Source organism: Amblyomma maculatum, chromosome 11, assembly GCF_055883805.1.
Source record: "Amblyomma maculatum isolate TAMU_Amacu chromosome 11, ASM5588380v1, whole genome shotgun sequence".
Classification (NCBI taxonomy): Eukaryota; Metazoa; Arthropoda; class Arachnida; order Ixodida; family Ixodidae; genus Amblyomma; species Amblyomma maculatum.
This window is the reverse complement of record NC_139354.1, coordinates 155,353,008-155,372,693: the sequence shown is the minus strand read 5'-3', so window position 1 is coordinate 155,372,693 and position 19,686 is coordinate 155,353,008. Positions and strand designations below refer to the sequence as shown.

The window sequence follows — 19,686 nt, the reverse complement described above, 5'->3', positions numbered from 1 at the left end:
CAGGCAGATACCGACGCCGGGGGGCTAATGAACGGCTTCAGCTGGGAAAACGGTCCTTCGCAATAGCCGCCATTCGCAATGTCCACCACGATCCCGGTTTTCTGGAGAAAGTCCCTTCCGAGAATCATGGGCACACTGAGCCCAGGGAGATGAATGAAACGCGTGCGTCTCGCTCGCTCTCCCCATCTGACAGTCAGCCTCGCGGCGCCAGCCGAATGGGCCACGCCTTTCGCGAGGTTAAATGTCGAACGGCAATCCCGCAAGCGCACAGAATGCTTTTGCAAGTGGGACAACACCTGTTCACTGAAAAAGGAGGCGCTGGCTCCTGTATCCAGTAACGTCGGAAATTCGCGGCCAGCAAGGGTGACCGAAATAAACGGCGCGGGCGCACCACCGAGGCAGCTTACCCTGTACGCAGAGGGAATTAGCAAAGTTTGGGCCGGCTGTCTCTTTACAACCGACCCCCGTCGCCGTTTTCCTGCCTCGCAGAAGGCCTGGCTACGGGGCATTCTCTTGCTAAGTGTCCCCTCTCTTGGCAACGGAAACAACGCACACCCCCGCGAGCTTGGCCGCGTGACAAAAGCGCGTCTCCCTGCCTGGGTCCGCTCGCTGCCCCACCGAACAAGGGCCGGTTTTTGCGAGCTTCTCCCTCCGCTGTGCTTTGGGTCGCATGGCGTCCTTCGGCACGCGAGTAAGAAAACTGTGCAGCGCAGGCTGCTCGTCTTCCGTACGAGTAAGGATCCAGAGCTCTTTCGCTCAGCTCCCAAGCGTCGTTTCGCCCGCCAACGGCTGCAAAGGCAGTTTGTGCGGGTTCACGCCGGTGAGGAAGGGTCATGGCCCCTCTCAATGCGCAGCGTGGCTCAAGGGCCTCGCTTGCCGGCGGTGGCGGGCGATAGGCACGCGCGGCGAGTATGTCGCCTTGAATGCGCTTTGCCTCGGCGGCCAGCTCCTCTAGATCTCGGAATCGGCCGCCGCGCAGGTATGCCGAAAAAGTCGGATGTGCCTGCCTGATCACTCTTTCGACGCGTTCCTCGTTTGAGGCTGTTGGCTCAGCGATTGAGAAAAGGTCTTCCATCGCCCGCACAAACTCCTGGAGCGACTCGTCCGGGGCCTGTGTGCGGAGCTCCAGCTCTCGCCGCATCCTACGCTCATAGTCAGCGGGCAGGAATTCGCGCATGAATGCTGCACGGAACTCCTCGACAGTCGCTGCTCGGTTGCCGGAAAGCCGGTACCACCTAGCTGCCGTGTCAGTCAGCGCTGCAGGGATGACGCGTGCAAGCACAACCTCATCAGGGAAACCCATAGCTCTCTGGTAATGGGCGAGGGAATCAATGAAATCCCGGGCACTGATAGGATCATCATAGCCGCGGTACGTCGGCATGGGCAACATGACCGCGGGGTGAGACAACTTCGGCGCGGCCGAAAGCGCCTCAACCGCCCCTGTTAGCGACTGAATCATCTGGGCAGCGCTTGTGAGCAGCGCCTGCGTCCTTCCCTCAGAGGAGGTTTGGGCGGGTTGCATGAACAAAGAAGGCAAACGGTCCTCCAGTTCGATGAGCGGCGCGGTCTCCGCAGGGAGTCCGGCCGGCGCCTCACCGTTCACCGAGCAAAACTGACTGCTAGCGGGGCACGGCTGCTGTTGCGCGTAGCTGCCGGTAGCGACGGCATCGCGCGAACTGCTTCCGCCATGGGCGGAAAACTGATACAGCGGAGGTATCTGTGTAGCGGTCCCACCACAGGGTGGTCCGGAGAAAGCTCCAATGGGAGCCGAGGGATCAACGTTACTCGCGGCATTGCCGTATAGCCCAATGGGGCCGGCGGCCAGCCACTGTGTTTGGCTGTTCAGAGGAACAGCATCCAACGGATCAAAAGACGCTACGACTGCGTAAGGAGCCGACATATATCGCGTTTCAGATTCGCTGCCGTGTGCCCCGCAGGGGGCGGCAGACATGGTGCAAGAGCTTGATCGTCAAGGCGACCGGCTCGGCCGATGTGCAGTCCAACTCAAAGAGCCAGGACAATTCACGTTGGGCGCCAGTTGTGGTTTCTACGTGGTCATAGGCCACCAACCACCGCGGGTTCGAGCGTCGCGCGAGCCGAAGCCCCGATCAGCCGTCACCGCGCGCGCACTGAAACACTGCAGCGCGCACTCAACCTCCACCGGGAGGAGAGCACTTCGCTGCAAGGACACAAACCTCCAAGTTCACAAAGGAGACGTTTATTGAAACGCCATCCTCCAGCGGCACACACACACACACACACACACGCACACACATACACATATTTACAAACGCACATACGCACTCACATACACATATTTACAAACGCACATACACACACATACGCAGTCACCGTGTCAAGGGAGCGCGCGAGGAGCTAGGCTCCCCTGCGCGCACGAAGTGACACGGAGTGCGCGCCGCAAGCACGCAAGGGCGTGCTGTGATCTCTCTCTCGCAGTGACCAGAGGGTTCCTTTGAGAGAAAGTGGGCAACCACCGCAAGGTACGCCTGTCGCGGATCGTTGGATCACGATCGACAGGCTCGAGTTGCGCTCTCAGGTACAACCCGGAGCAGACGAACTCGAGTACACACTGGTCTGCGCGGACAAAGGCCGGCAGACAAGAACAGTAGCGTACGCACCTTACGATGTCTCGGAGGAGTCTCTCTCTGAGCTCCGCTCGGACAGTCGCGCGAGCGCGGCTGTCGAAGCGGTGCCATGTTCCCGCCAAAAGGCGCCAATGAGAACAGCCACTGGGACGCCAGGGCGGAGCTGTGGCCCGAACGACAGTGACAAGTCGCTCGAGCCCCTCTCCGCCGCCTCAGGCGGGAGAAAGGGAACGGGGAGAACTGGGAAGCGGGCGGCGGCCGCGCAAAAGGCAGCCGCAGCAAGCCCGAATCCCACAATACACAACATGGCAGGTCGTTAATATATAATAAGAAAAGAAGCGGGCCTAAAACTGAACCTTGCGGAACGCCGGATGAAACACTAACAGGAGTGGAAATAGATGAATTAAAGTATACAGACTGCGAACGCTGTTTTAAGAAACTGGATATCCAACCAACCAGGGAAGGGTTTTTTAGAACAGAGTTAAGTTTGTGTAGGAGTTTAGGTTGTGGGACAGCGTCGAAAGCTTTGGATAAATCAACAAAAATGCTGTCGACCTGTCTACCTAGATATAATGACTCAGAAATGTCGTGCGCAAATTCAATTAGTTGGGTAGTGGTGTCCAGGCCTTGACGGAAACCATGCTGGTAAATGTTTAGGATGTTGTGGTTTTCAAGAAATTCAATGATATGTTTGAAAATAACATGTTCAAGTAACTTGCATGAATGGGCTGTTAAGGAGATAGGTCTGTAGTTCTGCAGTAGTTGAGTACTACCGGATTTGAACAATGGAATGACCTTGGCAAGCTTCCAGGAGTGGGGAACAGTGCTGGTGGATAATGATTTACGGAAGATTGTGGTAAGATATCGGCTTGTCCAAAGTGAGTAGCGCACAAGAAAGGAGTTAGGTATGTCATCTGGGCCACAGCTCTTTTTATTATCTAATTGGAGGATCATATTGAAAACACCTGTACCAGAGACAACGACATCTTCGATGGGAGGGTAAGAGTCACAGCTAAAAGAAGGAACGATAGAGTTAGCCAGTGTGAATACAGAATGAAAATATGAATTGAAGGCAGAAGCAATTGTCAGTGAATCTGAAAAGAGGAACGCCGTTAATTATAAAACTGTTGCAAGTACTGTTACTGGGTAGTATCGATTTCTAGAATTTGCGAGGGTTTTTTTCATTAATTTTGGCAATGTAACGGAATAGTAAAAATCCTTGGCAGACTTTAACCTGGCGCATAGCTCCTCCTTGGCATCATTGAACTCTGCAATTGTGACAGGATTGCCATTTCTTTTCGTCTTACGCAATCTTGCAACACGACGCGATAAATGCAGTAGGTTTCTTGTTATCCATGGCAAATCTCTATTTTTCTTTTTTGTTTTCAGCGGAACAAAGTGATTAATACATGTTTTAACAATATGTTCAAAAAACCCCACAACAGCATCAACATCACTGCTCAGGGATAATTCTTCAAACATTTCAAAGGATTCACTTAATGTGTCAATTATAGCAACATCATTGTCCTGGTTGAAGTCACGAAAACTGCTGTACTCGAACCGGGCTCTGGGAACAGTGCAGCTGACTCAGAATAATACAGCCTTATGGTCCGATGTGCAGTCAGTAACACAGCACTGGAAACCATTCTCGAATAGATTAGAGCAGAGAAAAACTAGATCTAGGACTGCCGCTTGCCTGGTGTTCGCATGAACAATTTGTTTGAGGCCAAGTGATAAGGAAAGGTGTAACAATTTTCTTGACAAAGAGACATCATGGCCGGTATTGCTAAGAGAAGGCCGGTGAATACCTGGCAAATCATGCAAAAGTTTACTTAGAAGAAATAATTGATTATCATCAGAGCCAGGAGGCTGATAAAACACTCCAATTAATGTGAATGTGTTTTCCAAATAAACTTTACACAAAAGCAATTAAATTTCACATGGAGATTCAAGGACAGAAAACTTCAAATGTGACTGTATACAGAGGGCGACACCACCGCCTCTACCATTCGGTCTGTCATCTCTCAGCAACGTGAATCCACTTAACGCAACTTCAGAGTCGTGTATGCTACAATGTCACCAAGTTTCAGTAACACCAATAATGTGAGGGGAATGAGCAGTTAGCAAGGAGTTAAGGTCGGTGAATTTATTAAGCAGGCTTCTAGCGTTTAAATTTAACACACGGAGGTTATTGCTGTGATGAGGTAGTCAAGGCGAAGGGGCTACTGCATTAGTAGCATTACTCAGTGACGCATTACGGGATGCTTTTTCCAGTGAATTAGAAGAACTGTTCTAGTTATACCGAACTTTCTCAATAAATACATGATCAAACCGTATTCGGACCGTGCAGCCATTGCTTCTGAAACTTTCAGTCGCTTCCTAAAGCTTTTTCCGGATATTGCGGACACGTATTGAGAAATCTTCCAATATACAGTAATCGGATTCCTTAAGCTTGTGGCCATTTTTTAACACTGAAGCTTTCTCCCGAAAGTCCAGAAGCTTCATGATCACGGGACGGGGACGGTCATGTGAAGGCCTTCCAAGACGATGGCACCTCTCTATTTGAGGGCAGTTCATATTGAGTTCTTCCTCAAACCATTTTGCGATGTGAGAGGAGAGACGTTCACTATTTTCATCAGAGGATTCGGGCAGACCATGCAATCATAAGTTGTTCCTACGTTCCCGGATTTCCAAATCATCGTTTTTATTTGAAAGACTGTGAAGTTCGGAACTTAGACGTGCAACTTCACTGTTGAGACTGCCACTGTCGGCGGCAGGCATTTGTAACAAGGACTCCAGAGCAGCCACGCGCGACTCAATTGTCTCAAAACGTGCAATAATAGATTCATGAAAAGATTTATTTCAGCAATATCCTGAGCTAATTTTCGCTGTTCGTTCAAAAGCTCAGCAAACCTATCGGACACCGACGGTTGACCGGTGGCGGCTTCCGAATTTGAAGGGCTCACATTACTTTGAGAGCGAGTAACCATCACTGATGGTGGAGGACCAGGATTGATCCAACATCCAACATCCCCACTCCTCAAAAGTAAACTAATTCAAGCCGCAATTTGCGAGTACAGCGAAACATAAGCAAACCACTTGCGAGAGTGGTGTTGGCAAGGAAACAGCAGTAGAAATCGATCATCAGAGCGAATACAAGGGGCATTCTGAAGATAACATACCTGCGTATTAAACAGGCAGCGAGTAAGCATGGTGCTCGCACTGCTGCCACCTCGCCCACTGATGAAGGAACGGTCCAGCACGCAATTTATAGGCAGGTCCTTGAACGTCCCGTGACTGGGCTTGATGAGGTATGGATGACGTAGAGTGACGGTCACTTTGCACGGATTGCATAACCGTGTGGTGACAGGCAGAAAAGACTATGATCCGTAAGAGAGATAGGAACGTTCGTATAGTGGCTAGCTGATTCATCCAGGAACATCGGCGATGGCGGCGAGTGCACATGAGTTGTGACGTCAGGAGCCATCAACGAAGCATAGTCGAAGTGGCAACAAACGAGGAAGGCAATCTGCGTAAGAAACAGGCAGCGAGTAAGCATGGTGCTCGCAATGCTGCCACCTCGCTGCTGCCACCTCTGCCACCTCTGCGCCACTGCTGCCACCTCGCATGTATTGAATTGCCTCTAATACATGTGTATAAAATATACGAATATTGATCTCTGTTTTGATTTGAATAATAACACTAAATATTATTTTGAAATCAAGCTAGGCCTCAGAGTGGCGCGAACAATAAAGGGACATCGCGGGAGAACTTGGTTCATTGTCGGCGGTTCTTTTGAACGGCTTGGCAGATATTGTAATAAGGCGAGAGAAATTGGTTCGATAGTGACAGTTTTTAAAACCGGTACAGGCCACAATGGGAGCACACAGTGCAAGTTGGTCCAATGTAGGCAATTCTTAGATGTGGCACGTCCGATAGTGGGTGGAAAGAAAAAAATTGTTCAATGTAGCCAGTTTTTAAAGACGGGTGTGCCAACATCGGAATGCTTGAGATAAATTGATCCAAAATCGCCGACTTTATATAACGGGGAGCACGTGAAAGTTGGTGCATCATTGGATGTGCTGTGGATTGGCGTAACCGATGCTATGAAAAACAGTGACAAAGTTGGGACTCTCTAGGGACACTATTTTTCAATACATTTTAATTTTGGACCATGTGAGGTTCTTTTCTTTAGATCTTCTGGCCACCTTATTCTGTGGCTTATTCAAATTCAGCAATCTAAATAGACGACCAGACTGACCAAGCTAACAACGAATAATTTATGTACACATATGGACGGGACGAGAGTAGGTCAAGCAAATTGGACGATGACAAAGCACAAGTTGTCAAAAAGTCACCAAGTTGTTGGATGGAGAAGCCGGTGCAGACGCTCCGGGTGGTGAGAGTTTTGAAGGGTCGGTGCAGTAGGGCCTCAGTAAGCCCAGCAGAAGGCTAGGCCACCTGACGGGGCCCCGTAGTTGCAAGAGGCCTCGAGTTGCCTTTCCACGGCCGATGCGTCACGCCTCCCCGACGTGCCTGGGCTCAGCACGGTGCCGAACGCTCGTGCCAGTGAAGAGCTGGCGCTGTGGCACTCCCGGGCCCGACCACCGTTCCGAGTTTCGTGGACGACCGGGGAACAGGACAGGATACGGCCGGCAGGCCCCAGGTCTGGATCCCCGGGACAGGCCTGGTAGAAGACGCACCGCTCCGAGCTCCTTCGACAGTCGATCGGCTCCGCTGCTCGCCTGTTCTCTCCTGCCCGTGCCTCGCGCTCCTCGAGCACACCTTCATGTTTTTCTCTTCTTCTTTCCCCAAAAGTCGTTTTCTTTCTTCGTCTTGTATCAAATTATCATACGTTCTTCACAAATATGCCCCCCCCCCTTTGCTAAGCTTTTTTTTTCGGAAAAAAAAAACTTGGGGCCATGACACTGATACTCTTTCGGAGGACGACCGCACACCACTACACTGCTGCACCCATCACTGCACACCCCACAGAGTGGCCACACCATTGCTATTGTCTGCTGAGAGTCTGAGTCACTCGCGCACACAAAATAAAAAACATTCGTACTAATACAACTAACATTAACACTCAACACTTGTCAGAAGAAATAAACTCTAAGAAACATACTATGAACAGCACGACGACACCTCCAGAAGCTTTGTACGAAATGTGCTCTAAGACATATCTCCAACGGCGTTGGAAGACAGCACAGAGATTAACATTGTCCCCCGTATCGTACTCGATTCAACAGTTCACTATTCTGTATCGAGTCTCGGTTCCCCACTCCACTCTGGGACCAAGGTTCTTCACTGCACGTTGACAACGTAGTTTTTGACTCGACGTTATCAAAAACTACGAAGGATGAAGCTTGTAGGGCATTCACTGGCTGGTGCTCTTCGTAGCTTTTTGTGTTAACAGACATACGTCCTAATGGAGCGATCCTCAGGTTTCCTTTCGGGATAGTCCTCTGACATGCATCGCACGACCTCACAAACCGCTTAATGTCAGCTTGTACCCCTGGCCAGTAAAAGTCATCAAGCACTCTTGCGGTAGTTTTTCTAACACCCTGGCGGCCGACAAGTGCACTCCCATATGCCTGCACGAGGACCTGACGGCGCAAAGCCTTTGGAACGACCGCTTGTTCAACCGTTTTTCCTGGACAAAGTTGATAGGTCCGGTACAAAATGCCGTCACTTAGATGGAAGGTGTAGGCAATCTGCCCTTTTCCGTGATAGGTTTTCTTAAGCTTGCGACGACACACGTCTAAGCTGGCGTCCTCTTCTTGCTTCTTGCGAAAAACAGACCGGGATAAGTGGAGTACGGTTTGAGTGGCATCCAAACAAGTCCCTGAAACTTTCGCCGCCAGAACTTGGAAAGAAGCACTGGACCCATCACTGACAGGTATGCTTGTCTGGCCCGTCAAGACTGTTGGAGCGTCGGCGAATGGGGCGCTTGCACCCGGAACGTTTCCGATAATTACGTCATATAATGGCGTCGGCAGGCACCTAGCAATAGCTTTGCCTGTGAAGTATGGCGACTTGATAATAACCTCCGCATCAGGCGCTTCGATGTAAGAACCATCCGCTAAACGTACAGATGCTCGTTCACCGGTATATGCAGCCTCGGGCACCAAATCCTGACGCACCACGATGCAATTAGAAGCAGTGTCGCGCAGCACCGAAACTGCTTGCCCGAACACTTCTCCATTCTCTACTGGCATTTTGCTAATAATCTGAAATGGACTAAGAGCCGAATCGTCCCTTCGAACATCTAGGCATGTTCTTCCCAGCTGACGACCAGTGCGGGAATCTCGAGGGAACGTGCAGCAAGCAGACGTCTCCCGGTCATTTGAATTTCCCTATCGACACAACTGGGTTTCATGCCCACATTTGCGATATAATGTGCAATATGGGGGCTTCGGTTTTGTACGGCAATCCGCCAACCTATGTCCGATCTCTTCACAGATGAAGCATCGAATTCTAGTCTTTGGGTTTGGGGCTGCGTCCTGCGGTTTCGCAGAATTCTGCTCAGCTCTATCTTTAAAAATCGCGAGGTTATTCTGTCGCTGAGCATCAAGAAAGTGATCGGCGGCCTCAGCAATCTCGTCCACCCTTCTGCAATCACGTTCTCGCAAGAAGAGAACTAAACGATTGTGACAGCTGTTTAAAAACTGCTCAGCCACTATCATGTCCCGAATCACTTCAAACGTGCGACCTTGTCCTCGCATCTCAACCCAGCGGTCAAAAAAACTTAACAGCCTTGTGGTGTACTGGGAAGCTGTCTCACCATCTTGCGGCTTGCTTCCACGAAACTTCTCTCTGTAGCCCTCAGCCGTGAACCGAAACCTCCGAAGTAAGGCAAGTTTCCCTACATCGTAATTGACTGAGTCCTCAGGAGAGAGTCGTCCAAAGGCTCTGAGAGCTTCTCCGCCGAGGCAAAGACTCAAAGCCATGGCCCACTTCTCTTTCGGCCAGCCCTGGCCAATGGCCACATGTTCAAAACGCTTCAAATACGCGTCCAAATCGTCCCTTTCCTCATTATACAGCGGAATCAATCCATGAGGACTAATTGGGAGAGACGGAGCTGGCACGGTACCGTGCTCAGCGCTTCCAGCACTAGGGGCGTTTTCTCCCAATTCCGCAAGTCGTACTCGTAGCTGCAAATTCTGGTTTTCTTGCTCCAAGCGCTGCTTCGCCGCTTCACGTTCTGCAGCTCTCTCTTCGCGTTCTGCAGCTTTGTCTTCCCTTGCCTTTTGCAATTCCTTCTCCACTCACTCGCGCAACTCGACTCCCTGCAAACCTATACGTTCCCCTACCGCGAGCAACTCTGGTGCACTCATCTTTCTCCAATCTCTAGCCGCGGGAAAATGCTGCTTGGCCGGAATGGTCCTGCCGTGGACGCCAAAATTGTGAGGTTCTTTCCTTTAGATCTTCTGGCCACCTTATTCTGTGGCTTATTCAAATTCAGCAATCTAAATAGACGACCAGACTGACCAAGCTAACAACGAATAATTTATGTACACATATGGACGGGAAGAGTAGGTCGAGCAAATGGGACGATGAAAAAGCACAAATTGTCAAAAAGTCACCAAGTTGTTGGATGGAGAAGCCGGTGCAGACGCTCCGGGTGGTGAGAGTTTTGAAGGGTCGGTGCAGTAGGGCCTCAGTAAGCCCAGTGGAAGGCTAGGCCACCGGACGGGGCCCCATAAAGGCAAGAGGCCTCGAGTTGCCTTTCAACGGCCGATGCGTCAGGGCTCCCCGACGTGCCTGGGCTCAGCACGGCGCCGAACGCTCGTGCCAGTGAAGAGCTGGCGCTGCGGCACTCCCGGGCCCGACCACCGTTCCGACTTTCGTGGACGACCGGAGAACAGGACAGGATACGGCCGGCAGGCCCCAGGTCTGGATCCCCGGGTCAGGCCTGGTAGAAGACGCACCGCTCCAAGCTCCATTGACAGCCGATCGGCTCCGCTGCTCGCCTGTTCTCTCCTGCCCGTGCCTCGCGCTCCTCGAACCAACTTTCACGTTGTTCTCTTCTTCTTTCCCCAAACGTCGTTCTCTTTCTTCGTCTTGTATCAAATTATCATACGTTCTTCACAGACCAGTATCTTGTGCTGCCTGGGCGATCTCTCTAAACTGAACTGTCTGCAAGCTAATGCCACGCATGGTCACCAATCGACTCACACATTACCTTGAGACCTCAAATGATTTGCACCCGTTCTAGACTGGCTTCCGCTCTCAGCTAGGAACATAGGGCAGCCTTTATCTTCTCCACACCAACCTGAACAGAAAATGCCCATGGTGCAAAGGCCATCCCGACATTCTCGTAGCTGTCGATTTACACAAGGCATGCGACATCACCAGCCATCAAGCCATTGTCGACGCGCTCAACAAAGCTCAACAACAACAACGCCCACGTCATCAATTTTGGGTAATCCTTCCTGAATAACTGAACCTATGAAATTCAAATCGATACCAATCACATGGCACAAAATTTCACAAACCAGACGACTGTGCCTCAAGGCTCAATCATTTCGTACACATTATTTAACATCTTCATGGCGAAACTAACACTGCCGCTAGTCGAAATTGAAGGCCTATGATTCACAATATGCGCGGACGACATAACACTTTAGAGCACATATCGTAATACTGCTCGAGCACAAACGGAGATGCTGCAATTGGCTTTAGATACAATCGACAATGAGCTTCATTCTACAGGCATATGTCCATCCACTGCAATAAACCAAAACTTCTCGCCGTACATTCACCGCTTGGCGGCGTGGAAGTCAACCTTCAATTTGGCGGTCAAAGCATCGAAACCCCCTCGGGAGGCCATCTCCGGGTGATTGGAGTTCCCATAAATCAGCGTGGTACTGCTAAGAATTGGATCCAACAGATAAAATATCAATGGAAGCCATCAGTCCACTTGAATAAATGGCTCAGTAACAAGAGCGACAGCGCAGGGATGGAAGTAGGACGTCGCCTCGCTTTCGCTATTCTACTCGCTAAGCTCCGCTACACTGTCCCTTAATTTGACTTGACCACAGCAAACTACAAGACACTTGGCTTACTTTTACCTCTGTTTTGAGGGTTATAACCGGTCTACCTGAACACATGCGCCTCACTGAGCTTCACAGATTCGTTCAGCTCCTACCATTGGTTGCACGTATTGCTACGCATCGAGCCAATCAAGAAACTCGCCTGTGACAAATACCCAACGGGCACTGCCTTCTTACTCGAATCTTTCACGACGCAAATGTTCCCTTGCCCATATTTGACTACCTTCCGGCACCATGAACAGAAAGGTAGGTAAATGATCCAAAACCCTTTCCAACCAACCCCAAAGGGCCAGGAGAGATCAAATGCAACGCAGGTAATTGATATACAAGACCAGCACATTTACACCGACTCCGCCCGTACCATGACGATGATACCGGCAGCATTTTGGCCACCACCGCCTACTACCAGGAGAGTTCAGATCCGGTTCAGGAACCAGCACGCCACTAGCCACAGCGGTAGCAGGTACTGGTCCGCAACTGGACTCGAGTTAACGGCCATCGACGAGGCCCTTCAACACTGCACCAAATGAACAGATTGTATCATTTACATATACCCCAACAGTCAAGAGGCTATAAAAACTCTGAAAGCCCTTTCGTAGAAGACCACAGTGGAACACCGCATCAAACAGCACTGCCGCTACATGCAAGAGACCTCGCATATCTAGAACGGGGTTTAATGGACACCTGGACATCGCGCACAAGGAACCGGCAACAGGACTTCCAACGAGGCCACTAACGCGAAGCTAGAGGAAAACCGCCGGCATAGCATTGATGTGGGCCCGTCCAAATCGTACCACCTTTACTGTTCTCCCATCTCTCTTATCCTACCGGACTCAGTCATCATACAGTTTAAACACGAGCGAAGGGGTTTGTTGCAGGACCTTGTCCCTGACATTACTCATCCGATTCCATCCGACCTATCTCGCCTTGCCCCAGTTCTCACTCACAAGGCTCAAGCCGGCGCAGCGCACTCACCGGACATCCTGAGTCGATGGCGCTCAATCAGCATCGGCTGCCACAACTTCCCTGCTAACACCACTGACCTGCAGCACTTGATCTGAACCTGCCCTGTCACGGTGAGCTTCCGTGCCCGCTACACATCTGTTGACCACATGCAGACATACGAAGGCTGGACAGCCCCCAATACCATGAAAAAAACAAGCTTAGTGCCCTGCTAGACTTCATGTTGGAGTCTGGCGCTCTGAACCTCACCCCTTTCCCTCTAGGCCTAAGGTCACCCTTATAAACAAAGGTTTATAAGCGAACAAATGAATGAATGAATGAATGAATGAATGAATGAATGAATGAATGAATGAATGAATGAATGAATGAAACCTCGCCGGCCTTGGGAGTCCGCCGGCGGCCATGTTCATGTCCTTACTGGCGGCTCCGCGGCAACCGGCACATGTCATTCGCTTCGTCTCCTTTTCTCTTGGTCCTGACGGGGGGCGCATCGAAAAATGCCAGGTTGTTGTATGTTGCATTTTACAAATACTCCATAAACAGATGGAGACTATTTCAGTTCACGAGAGACCCCAAGAGAAGCCTGAGTAAAGACAAAGGGCAACAAGGTGCAGCCGTCAAACACATCGTACATTTGCAGCATTAGTAAAACTTTGTTCTTCATATGCCATGGGATTCACGTGTTGCAATTCATTTTTATTAAGAGAATGTGTGGGAGGTCTTAACAGAAAAACGTGTGCATGTGATAGCCTAATATTAACGATCGCTTAGAATGTGCCACTTGGTTAGTGGGGTTTGTGTGGCGAGCAATTGTGGGCAAATTCGACTACTGGCAGAACCAGCATTGCTACGTGACAACGATCCGCACCTGCTAAAAAAGCATGAAAACGTTCGCATTCACTTGAAGGGTTGTATTGCAAAATAAAAAAGAAAGGAGGGGGGAGGGGGGGGGGGGGCATCGAGCGGTTTTTCAAGAATGAAAATTTTTGGCAACAAAAGTGGGAGGCCCCTTCTTGGTGCGCCCGCATTTCTTACTCACTGACTGCATTTGAGCCTGAAACAATACCTCCAAATCTCTTCACAAGGGAGGACATCATTTCCTCTTCATTATAACATTCAGCAAGAAAGAAAACAAAATTGGGGCACCTAAGCAATCCTTCATCTACAGCCTGACTATACCCACTGTAGGGCGAAGGCCTCTCCCATATTCCTTCAATTAACCCGGTCCTATGCTAGCTGCTTCCACTTGACCCCTGCGAATATCTTAACCTCATCCGCCCACCAAACCTCCTGCGGCTCCCTGGTACGCTTTCTTTCCCTTGAAATCCAGTTTGTTACCCTAAGCGACCATCTGTTATCCTCTTTTCGCACTACATGTCCTGCTCAGGCCCATTTCTTCTTCTCGTTTTTCACTAGAATGTCAGTGACTTGAGTTATTTCTCTGACCCACTCTGCACACTTGCTATCTCTTAACGTTAGCCCTATCATTTTACGCAGAGCGCTATTGAACGAAAAATGGAAGCAATCCTTAGAATGTTTAACTTCGAGAGCGCTATTTGTCGATGAGTGTATTCCAACGTTGAAATGCTGCTGCAATGAGTGCAGCTGCGGTATTTTTTGCTAGTCTCCGAATGTTGCTGCTTATAAGGTTGTCACAAAAGAAGACAATGAATTGGTAATATATATATATATATATATATATATATATATATATATATATATATATAAATACCCTTCATGGATCCCTGCCTTGTCGTGGCGGAGGGGCCTGCGAAACTCGATGAAGTCGTGAGCTCTGCTGTGTAGGGCCACCCAAGATAGACAGGTCACGGCAGAGAGTTCTGACAAAATGTGATTCACTGGAGAAGGTAATGGCAACCCACTCCAGTATTTCCTGCCAAGAAAACCCTATGGCCAGTCACAATACCAATAATGATATGGCGCCGGAAGATGAGCCCCCCAGGTTGGAAGCCGTCCCATATGTTACTGGGGATGAACAAAGGGCGATTCCTAGTAGCTCCAGGACGAATGAAGCGGCTGGGCTAAAGCCAAAAGGACGCTCAGTTGTGGATGTGTCGGGAAGCGACCGGAAAGTCCGAGGTTGCAAGGAGATGTATCACATAGCAACATGGAATGTAAGATCTATGACGCAAGGTAAACTGGATATTGTCAAGCGAGAAATGGACAGATTGAACATTGATATCTTGGGTATCAGCGAGCTCAAGTGGACCGGAATGGGAGAATTTAACTCCGGCGACCATTATGTCTTTTATTGTGGGCACGAATCCAAGAGAAGGAATGGGGTCGCTCTCATAGTAAACAGAAGAATGGGCAAAGCAGTGCTAGGGTACCACCCCAAAAACGACCGAATGATTTCACTTCGGATCCAAGGTCACCCTTTCAACATAACAGTTATCCAAGTGTATGCACCGACCACTACTGCTGAAGAAGCTGACGTTGAGAGATTTTATGCGGACCTACAATGCCTTTTAGACCGCACCCCATCATCAGACGTCGTTTTTCTCATAGGAGACTGGAATGCTAAGGTAGGGAGTGAATAAATATCCGGAATTACAGGCAAGTTCGGTCTTGGTGAGCCAAATGAAGCTGGGCAGAGGCTAGTAGAGTTTTGTCAAGAAAACAACCTGACCATAGCGAATACTCATTTTCAACAGCACAAGAGGCGCCTGTACACATGGACTTCGCCGGACGGTCTGTACAGGAATCAGATCGATTATATTATTTGCCCACAGAGATGGAGAAGCGCTATACAAGCAGTAAAAACAAGGCCTGGGGCCGATTGTGGCACCGATCATCAGCTTCTTGTTGCCAAGATTAAGCTTCGATTGAGGAAAACGCAGAAAACTAGAACGCCTTTCAGGTATAATCTGGATCAAGTTCCTTTAGAAAACGCTGTGGAAGTGAGGAATCGATTTCAAGAATTAGATCTAGAAGACAAAGAGCCCGAAGAGAACAAGTTGCTACTAAGGTAGTTCCAAAGCAAAAGAAATGCAAGAAAGCAAACTGGTTATCTGAAGAGGCTTTGCAAATAGCTGAGGAAAGGAGGATGGCAAAAGTTATGGGGGAAAGAGAAAGATACAAGGTTCTCAATGCGGATTTTCAGAAAATAGCAAGGAGATATAAGAATGCCTTCCTGAACATACAGTGCCAAGCAGTTGAGGACAACAGCCAATTAAGGAACACAAGAGCTCTGTATAAGACAATCAAAGATATCAAAGGAAGCTTCTGTGCTAAGATGGGCGTGATAAAGGACAAACGAGGCAAGGACCTCACTGAAGCCGCAGAGATAAAGAAGAGGTGGTAGGAATACACAGAAGAACTGTACAAGAAGGACCCGAATGTGCAAACCCAACATAAGACGGTTGTGATCACTGATCTCGAGCCGGGCATCCCGAAGAGTGAAGTTGAATGGGCCTTAGCCAGCCTTGCCAAGAACAAAGCTAGCGGAATTGATAGCATTCCAGCTGAGTTGCTTCAAAACCTCAACCATGACGCTGTTAACATTCTGCATACATTATGTCAGAAGATTTGGACAACCCTGCAGTGGCCACAGGATTGGAGGAGGTCAGTTTACATCCTCATTCCAAAGAAAGGCAGTGCCAAAGATTGTTCCAACTACCGCACGATCGCGCTTATTTCGCATGCTAGCAAGGTGATGTTGAAAATCCTCCAAGGTAGGCTGCAGCAGTATGTGAATCCGGAGCTTCCGGACGTGCAAGGTGGGTTTCACAAGGGCAGAGGAACTAGAGACCAAGTTGCCGACCTTCGCTGGATCATGGAAAAAGCAAGAGAGTTCCAGAAACCCATCTACTTCTGCTTTATTGATTATGCGAAAGCGTTTGACTGCGTAGATCACAGCTGATTGTGGCAAGCTCTCCAAGAGATGGGAGTTCCAATTCACCTCATCTGTCTCCTCAGGAACCTCTATGAAGGGCAAGAGGCCACAGTCAGAACTGGGCATGGTCTTACTGATTGGTTTCCGATTGAGAAAGGAGTGAGGCAAGGCTGCATACTGTCGCCCTGCCTATTTAACCTATATGCAGAGTGCATCATGAGGAAGACCGGTCTGGACGAGTCTTCAGCTGGAGTGAAAATTGCTGGAAAACGTATCAACAACCTTAAATATGCGGATGCTACCACTTTAATGGCAGAAAGTGAAGCGGAACTCAAGAGACTTCTGATGCGCGTACAAGAAGAGAGTGAGAAGTTTGGGCTTAAACTGAACATTAAAAAGACAAAGATCATGGCGTCTTGCCCTATCAAGTCCTGGAGCATCCAGGGACAAGAAGTGGAAGCTGTGACAGATTTTCTCTTCTTGGGCTCCAAGATTACCTCGGAAGGAGACTGCAGCCATGAAATTAGGAGGCGCCTGCTTCTGGGAAAGAGAGCGATGGTTAGCTTTGACCGCCTAGTAAAGAGCAGAGACATTAGTCTGCCAACCAAGATCCGTATAACTCGTGCTATGGTCTTTCCAGTTGTGATGTATGGATGCGAGAGTTGGACTGTGAGAAAGGCTGACCGCCGAAGAATTGACGCGTTTGAATTGTGGTGCTGGCGAAGACTCTTGAGAGTTCCTTGGACTGCCAGAAGATCAAATCAGTCAATATTGTCGACCATAAACCCTTACGGCTCATTGGAGGGTGAAATTCTAAAGTTAAAGCTCAGCTACTTTGGTCATCTGATGAGAAGAGAGGAGTCGCTGGAGAAAGATTTGATGTTGGGAAAGGTTGAGGGTCGCCGGAGAAGGGGTAGGCAGCGAACGCGATGGTTAGATGGCATCCTCGAGGCACTGCAGATGAAGTTATGTGATGTTAGGAAGATAGTGAGAGACCGGAAAGCGTGGCGTGACATGGTCAATATTGTCACGAAGAGTCGGACACGACTGAGCGACTGAACTGATATATATATATATATATATATATATATATATATATATATATATATATATATATATATATATATATATATATATATATATATATATATATATATATATATATATATATATATATATATATATATATATATATATATATATATATATATATATTGTAGTGTGGTAATCTTCATCGATATAACCACTGACATGCGTCGCGTGCTGCCGCTCTCAAAGACGAAGAAGTTGTTCGCTGCCTTGCACTTTCGCCACGCCTGACGCTTCGCTGCGAGTCTCCCCTGAGCGGCTGGAATCACCTGGGTTCACCGAATAAACACACCCCTACAATTGGTGCAGGTGCTGCGGGGTACGTTCCCATCCACCCTGGAACTTAGAAGCCGCACGTTGACCACTGCTTCCACCATGCCAGACGAGACCACCTCGACATCGGCGCCCCTACCAACCACGGTACTGTGTTCTGGCGTTCTACGGCAGCGTGATCCATGCCTCTTCAGTGGCACGGCTGACCAAGACGTCGACGACTGGTTGTCGGCGTATGAACGTGTCAGCAGTTATAACAGATGGGACGACACTATTAAGCTAGGTAACGTAATCTTTTACCTGACCGACGTGGCGAACCTCTGGTTTCGCAACCATGAGGCAGACCTGCCATCTTGGTCTGCATTTAAGAAGAATTTTTCGGAAGTGTTTGGCCGTCCTGCAGTTCGCAAACTCCGAGCAGAACAACGCTTGCGTGAGCGCACACAGCATGCCGAAGAGTCATTCACAAGTTACATAGAGGACATCGTTGACCTGTGCAAACGTGTCGACCCAGTAATGTCCGAAGCGGCTAAGATCGGACACATCTTGAAAGGTATCTCCGAGGACGCGTGTCAGATGCTCTGGCTGAAAAATCCTGCCTCCGTCAGTGAAGTGATTAAACTTTGCCAGAGCTACGACGAGCTTCGAAAGCAGCGCGCTTCTACCCGGCGGTCCGATTTTAGAGACGACACCATTTCTACACTAGCACTGGGTGGTTCTACTTCATCTGAGGACAGCCCTTTGATTCAATAGATAAAAGCCTTCGTTCGCGAAGAGGTCGCCCGCCAGCTATCCCTGGTCCCTCAATTACAAGACACTGGTCGCCTTGTTCCTGACATGGCTCCGTCTTTGGCCCCTACCATACGGCGTGCCGTGCAAGACCATATCGCTGATGTCCTTTCGCCCAGTTCCGTGCTCTCGCCCAGCCCAGTGCTTCCGACCAGCCCCGTGCCACCGCAAGTAACGGCACCACTAATGTACGCCCAAGTTGCGGCCAGGCCGCTAATGCCAACCGCACCTGTTTCCTACCAGGCCGCCCCTTCCAACCATCCTTCACCATCGCCTGGGTCGGCGTTCCATGTCCGTATTCCAAGGGTACGCCAACGCCCTACGAACCCTTGGCGCACCGCAGACAACCGGCCAATTTGCTACTCTTGTGGGCTGCCGGGCCATGTAGCCCGTCTTTGCCGCCAACGCCTTCCACCTTCTTGCCCTGACCCCTGGAACTACACGTACGACGCCGACCAGCCCTCGCCGAGAACTCAACCCGGTTCCGAGTTCGTTCCTCGGGACAATCAAACGTATACCTCTCGCCGATCATCTTCCCCTCGTCGCCGTTCACCATCACCGCTTCCCCGACGTTCTACCGGCGCTGTTGAGGGAAACTAACAGTCGCAGTTCCCGGGGCAAGAACTGCGCTTGGTTCGAACTCTTCAAGTCCTCCGTCTTCTCCCGCAAACGTAATACAAGTGTTCGTCGACGGTGTCGCAATACTCGCTCTTGTTGACACGGGCGCTGCCGTATCCGTCATCAGTGAATCTCTTTGCCGTCGTCTTCGCAAGGTGACCACCGCACTACCCGACTTTTCGCTTCGCACCGCTTCATCCCAGCGCATTCATCCCTCAGCAGCGTGCACGGCCCGTGTTCTCATCGAAGACGTCTTATACACCATCGAGTTTATTGTACTGGCTCACTGCTCACACGACATCATCCTGGGCTACGATTTCCTTTCCGCTCATCATGCCGTTATTGACTGCGCCCGCGCGGAAGTTTCCTTTTTACCTCTTTGTGATACCGTCTTGTGTGACGTCCCTACCCGGCCTGCAAAACTCCTCGTCGC

At 49.8% G+C, this 19,686-nt stretch overlaps 1 protein-coding gene and 1 pseudogene across 1 annotated transcript; both read right to left on the bottom strand.

Moving 5' to 3' along the window:
• Positions 1 to 451: 451 nt before the first annotated feature.
• Positions 452 to 2,021, bottom strand: LOC146175224 (uncharacterized). Its single transcript, XM_084585553.1, has one exon. The coding sequence runs from the start codon at positions 1,949 to 1,951 to the stop codon at positions 452 to 454; it is 1,500 nt and encodes a 499-aa protein (XP_084441679.1). The 5' UTR covers positions 1,952 to 2,021.
• A 2,793-nt stretch (positions 2,022 to 4,814) lies between these two features.
• LOC146175223 (uncharacterized) lies at positions 4,815 to 12,647 on the bottom strand (annotated as a pseudogene).
• Between the last annotated feature and the right edge of the window lie 7,039 nt (positions 12,648 to 19,686).